The following is a 6049-nucleotide window of genomic DNA, read 5'->3' as shown; positions in this document are numbered from 1 at the left end:
CTACAAACAAAATTGTAGTTAAATATAATAACAAAATTTCCCATGAGTAGTCTTAAAAAAAGAGTAGTAACATATAAAATATAATGACATAAACATTTATTGATTATTTGCTTATCTAGAAATTTACGATCAACAATATTGTGTTAAATCTAAAGGAAGGGACGTATTTTAAAAAAAGCTATGTTTTTTACTCCAATAATGTTCAGAATAAATGTATACTATTTGTGTTATATATCACGTCGATATATGAGTTTACAACATTTGTGAAGTTACATTTTACATTTTTTTTATATATTTTTTTTATTGGCCTTATGATCTTGCATATTAGCCATAGTACGAATTCTTGTGTGTTCAAATTGGGGGTTATCGGGAAAAAAGGGCCAGAGGCGACGGTGGGAATCGAACCCACGACCGCGGCGTGAGAGTCTCTCATGCTAACCACTCGGCTACCGCGGTCCCCCATTTTACATTAAATGTGATTAAATTACATAAAATACTTGCCAAACTACAGATCTACAAAAAACCTGTTTTACATGCACTCGAGTTAAATTGGAATACATTTCTCGAATATTTAAATGGAAGAAATGGACTGGAGCTATACAATTATGAACATTAAAATATAGAAATCAATTGACACAAGAATTTAATCATTAAATTAATATGTTTAACTGTTTATTAATTTATTTAATTATTTATACATCTGTTTATTTATTCTCGTGTTTTACTGTTTGAATCTATAACTTGTTAATGTTGTGTAGGATTGTTAATGGTATTCAAAGTCTATTTATTTCTGTGAATGTTAAATTGAGTACTGTAATCAAAATTTATATATTTATTAATAGTTATGAGCTATAAATGGGTTATGTACATATATTAAATTCATTTATTTGTTACATTTAGAGAAATTGTAGCTGATTTAAAATAGGATTCAATACCTCTTATATATATTATATACATATTATGCGTGCTAACTTCCTCAGATGATAGCTCAAATGTGTATATGCTTTTTGTACATATTTGTATGCGGTTTGTTGAGGAAAAGAAATAAAAAGCATTTCTATTCTACTTGCCAAAAGAATTCTTGACTCGATGACCACTCCTGAACCAAAAACCATTGGCAAAATTTTACCCGCTTCATTTAATGGAGGTGTTCAATTTTAAGGAACTCTACTACTTTCGCATTGTCGCATAATAAAAATCAATAGTTCTGTGTTATTTGCACAAATCGATGAAAAACCAGAAAACAGGTTTTTTGGCGAAAAAAATTGGTTGAAAACTAAGCTTTTTTGAGAGATTTCTTTTTGTGGTCTGCGGAGTGATAAATATATTGTTTGGTTGCTACCTATCACGCTAACACTGACGTTGTCATATAATAAGATACGTACTGAAATATCACAAAGTATGTCCGGTTTGGGACCACCCGATGTAATAATTGGTACGATTAGCTGTTTGCTTTGAGTTATTATTTTTACATCGAGATGATTTTCCCATTTGCTCGTATTTGTTAATAAATCGATGATCATCCTGCGGTGATATCCAGGTGAGGAGGAAATCTTACGACATGGAAATACACATTGCTTTTCAACGGAATCACACGACGGCAGGATGCAACGTGCGTAAATTGAAATGTGTCCGAGCAGAGACTCTGACAGCTGAGAAGGGCTCAAATCTATCGGTCTATCTAGGGGTCTAATCGATCATACACAAACGTTACAATTTACATCAGGTCAATTACTTTCGCAAAAAACCGGTTTTAATACGAACAACTTTTCCAAGAAATTGTGTCAAAGTTCCTTGACTCAAAAGATGTTAATTTTTGCTACCTATGCTACCTGAAAGATGGCAGAAAGTGATTGCAAACAATGGAAAACATATCTCCGAATATTATGCCAGGTAAAAAGTCATTGTTTTTTGCCAACCAGATATTAAAGCAAGACGATGTAAACTATTTCGTTAAACTTTCCGTTCTGGCATCCTTTTGTTTTAGTGTGATTTTGAAGATGTTTTACGTCAAAAATACCATGTCAGAAACTATCAATCTCATCCAATACGGTTTTAAAGAAAAACTGTTGTTGAAAAAGTGAATAGTTTTAATACAAATAAGTTTCATTTTGTATTTAACAAATGTTATTATTAATTTGTTGTTAAATATTAAGTTCAGTAGTTGTCTTTCTCAGATGCAAAGATTTGGGCTGAAGGTATGTAAGAACAGTAAACAAAGTTACTTTCGGTTTATATTTTCTTAACATCTCTTGTTTTCTCGTTTTTAGTTTTTGCACATTTTTTCTTCTTTGACGCGCTGTACAAGGCATAAAAATAAAGGAAAGAAGTATATTAAAACTGTGCTTCCCAGCTGTATTCGTGCGGACCGCATGAGCAGAAAGGACTTGCCCGAGGTGATTCAGATGTTTATGGCGACTGCTCCTCCGTTTCGACCCAGGCTGAAATTGAAGAGGGACGAACCACCGCTGAAATTCCGTTTCACCGAAATCCACATGGAATACAAGCAGACGGGGTGCATTTATAAGACGATCCGGCTCTACGGCCCGGAAAACGTCGAGATAATGCAAGAGTACGTATTTTCGTTCCCCGTTCCGTTTTTCTACTCGATCCATCCATTTGGATTGGCTGAGATCGTGACTGAGGTCATAGCCAGTTTGAAAAAGCTCTGTGCCGTGAACGAGGGCTTTCTGTCGAGACTGGAGAAAACGAAAGACGATTTGGTTTCCCTCCTACGGCCGGAGCCGAAGAAACAAAATAATTTGATTAATATTTGGAGTCTGTACAACCTTCACGTTTACGATCCACTGAGGTGTTTCCAACTCCTGAAAAACAAACCACATTTGGACTTGTATCTGGAATAAAATCATGTCATTTATTTATTCGTTTAAACATGTGTTATAAAGTGAGAATTGCCTTTTTATTTTTGAGGTTAACCGTTTCTGTCGATATTTTAGTACCATTTATTGGAATGGTTATAATTTATTAAAGGGATGATTTGGTATGAAAGGTTTTGTCTTAAGTAAGTTTTTAATTGTTAGTTTTTGCTCTGTGAGAGAAGAGAGATGGGCGAAAGATGTTTGTCGAGATTGCGGATGGCGATTAACCCGGAAAAGTCACTCTGCCTCTCAACATGACGCGGAGGGGGAGGTCCTGATAATCGGTCGAAGCGGGAGATCTATTTGCCACATGCCTGCAGGCGAGCCGTTCAAATACTCGAGGATTTAGAAGTGTTTCTTGGCCTGCCTCGAGGCAGCGCCCTAACCCTCGACAGAAACTAGACCTGGTCAACCGGTTTTTGCTTCCGAGGATTGGTGATACGACGTCGTATCATCAGCTGCATAGGCTGCATCGGGTCGTGAGGAGATGGCTCAAGGAGACGTTATCTCCTACAATCCACCCCGAACGGCCTCGTCTATGCTAACAGCTAGGACGGAGGACTAGGCTTTCCATAGCTGGCTTTACGGACACGTGGATCAGGTACGATGCCAACCACGGAGCGACATGCTTAAGTAAGGCCACAACCGTCTTGGTTTGGTGGAGAGACCCAATCTAGGTGGAGATCTATGGGTCTAGAGACCCCAAGAACTATGGGAATCTGCGTGCGCTCGAAAATAAACTATCCCGGGGGCGCTGGATAATTGGACGGCCTTGGACGGATCAAGGGGTGAAGATCTTGGTTGGCAACGATGGCTCCATGAAGAATCTTTGGTTTTATCAGGAGTGTTGGTATATTAATGCCCTCGCCTTAAGACCACTTGGGTAGGTAAGAGGGAGGCGTAATCTCCGTGACTGGAATCAAGTCCCCACTGGTTACCATATGATTCATCTCTCCAGCCGGATATTTTGCCGTCAGCGAAGGTGGAGTATTCGATCGGGTTAAAAGCGCAAAAACATGTGGTATTTGGGAAGCCTTCGCGGGGCTACATTACAAAAAATTCTTTAAAGTGGGTGTAGTAGTGGGGGCGAGAGGATGCACACCTGACCATACTAAGAAGATGCTCAGGGCACTGGGGATCAATCAATCCCCGACAATGCTTCTCACCCTTTCCCTAACTCCCTAAACTGAGGCCTTCACTCTCCATAGCCTGCGCTTATATGGACACAGAGCGCAGTTTTTAACACCTAGTTCAACGAATCGGCGGTTGAGCAAAATACCTGAATGCGACAGACCATGGCTAGGATGACGGTACCCGAAATGGACCTATGGTGCTGAAGAGTTGGCTGAGCGTGACTTGCACCAAGGATTCGAAAACCGGGGAAGTGATTTATTTTTTAATTTAAAATCAAGAAAAAATATATGAGAGGGGAAGTGGCAAAGATTCCAATATCCATTTTCATGGCGTTAAGTAAACCTAGCTAGTATCACTAGTCCAAACAAAATACATAGCCAAATCGACGTTCTATTTAAGATAAAAGTGCCGAAAGTCTAGTCTTGCAATGAGTATTTCTTCTATACGAGTATGTCTTCAACTGTTAATTCCATCAGCTACTGTATTTAAACTAGGTAAAGTAAATGATGCTGTTAATAGAAATTGCCGCTAGACTGAAAACTAGACAAAGGACGTATTTTATAGATGAAACGAAAATTGTTACGCTACGCTACATTTTCCACAATCGAAAGATTCATTTCCAATACTAAACATACTATAATATTTCAGAAAAAAATTTCTTGGGTGGTAATTTAAGGTGAATGGGCAAAAGAGAATATGTTGAATAATTACAAAAAACTATAGACAATAGAATGTCTGAGGCGATGTCTATATCGGTAGAAAATTGATTTATAGTTTCTGGTGAAATGACATATAATTGAAATATCAAGGCGAGACGGGAATTAAGTTTTTACTATTGTTTTACCAAAGATGATGATGAGTATTGGTCTGCGAGTCGGTGAACTCATGCTTAACTTTTTGGGTCCGTCTTCACTCGCTGGTTTGTTGAATTATTCAACCGCGTTTCGGCATTGCGGTAAATTCAGTGAGGAACGTTCTTTATTTTGTGGCAGTTACAAATTCCTTTACTCTTTATAGTAACAAAATTACAAAATATACGTATATACGTTTTGTTAAATGCAGAATAAATTAATATATTTTACTGATTCGAGTTCCTCACTGAAGATGGCGCGATGCCAAAACTCTTTTGAGTAATTCAACAAACCAGCGAGTGAAGGCGGGCCCAAAAAAGAGACCCTATGCCAGTTCAGAATGACTTTATTGGAGTATTTAGAAGAAAACGGAAACTATGATTTTAATAGATAGAATAATTTAAAACTTGGGTTTTTTTTGTCGATGAACAAAAACCACCGTCTTTTAAATCGGATTCTTTCTGTGAAAACACAGAAAAGTTTTATACCTACTTTTCAAAGGACATAGACAAGGAAGTAGTTTAAGATCAGAATTTTCTGAAAATTCATGTGAGTATTTTTTCTTTGTCGTCTAAGCAAATAATGGTCTTGAGAAATTTTACATTTTGTAAAACACAATATATGGAGTGAATCCGATAATGCTTAATTCTGGTAATCACTGTGGTGTAAGTTTATTTACAAGTCGAGGAATAGAGATTCAATTGACGTTCTTAAGTTTTAAAAAGTGAACCAGGGTCGGTCTTTTCCATCTGATGTATATTCTAGGCTTAAGAGTCAGAGAGAATATACATTGGTATAGAGACCGAGGATATACATTACTCGGGGGAGGAAGGCAACCCTTGAGAGTCCGACCACGAAGTAGACGAGTATTATCAACAAGTAAAGTGGTCAGCCATACGTGATCCGACTCCTTCATTCGGCTAATGCTTCTATTTGTAAAAGTCTTTTATGGAATTCAATTGGCATATGATCGGCCCGGAATGACCGCGGCCCCTGGGATATCACCTTTTCCGGGCGATCCTCCCTTCCCCGGGTGTTCGATTCCGCAATTCGATACCCAGCCCATACAAAACCGATGGAAATCAACTGGGATGATTTACACTCATAAAAACACTATGATCGCTTTGTACAACAAAAAAAGTGTCAAGGCGCATTCGTATTAATCTTTTTCATTGAGCCACTTGC

At 37.8% G+C, this 6049-nt stretch overlaps 1 protein-coding gene across 2 annotated transcripts; it reads left to right on the top strand.

The window, feature by feature from the left end:
- The first annotated feature begins 1526 nt into the window (after positions 1-1526).
- On the top strand, positions 1527-2912 carry LOC106674321. Of its 2 annotated transcripts, none has more exons than XM_014406964.2 (3): positions 1527-1893; positions 2178-2198; positions 2271-2912. In XM_014406964.2, exons 1-3 carry the CDS (start codon positions 1840-1842, stop codon positions 2862-2864), a joined length of 669 nt encoding a protein of 222 aa, XP_014262450.1. In that variant the 5' UTR covers positions 1527-1839; the 3' UTR covers positions 2865-2912. The 2 variants fall into 2 exon arrangements, with proteins under 2 accessions (XP_014262450.1, XP_014262451.1); XM_014406965.2 differs by having other exon boundaries at positions 1536-1893; positions 1988-2198.
- The last annotated feature ends 3137 nt before the right edge of the window (positions 2913-6049 follow it).

This window comes from Cimex lectularius, unplaced genomic scaffold (genome assembly GCF_000648675.2).
Source record: "Cimex lectularius strain Harlan isolate CLEC.00 unplaced genomic scaffold, Clec_2.1 scaffold177, whole genome shotgun sequence".
NCBI lineage: Eukaryota > Metazoa > Arthropoda > Insecta > Hemiptera > Cimicidae > Cimex > Cimex lectularius.
This window is presented reverse-complemented; position numbering and strand designations above follow the sequence as displayed.

Bases quoted from the DNA above. Each gene is read 5' to 3' on its own strand.
- LOC106674321 (XM_014406964.2), top strand. From the start codon at position 1,840: ATGGCAGAAAGTGATTGCAAACAATGGAAAACATATCTCCGAATATTA. The intron at 1,894-2,177 runs GTAAAAAGTCAT...TGTCTTTCTCAG, and splicing joins ATCTCCGAATATTATGCCAG to ATGCAAAGATTTGGGCTGAA. The intron at 2,199-2,270 runs GTATGTAAGAAC...TCTCGTTTTTAG, and splicing joins TGCAAAGATTTGGGCTGAAG to TTTTTGCACATTTTTTCTTC.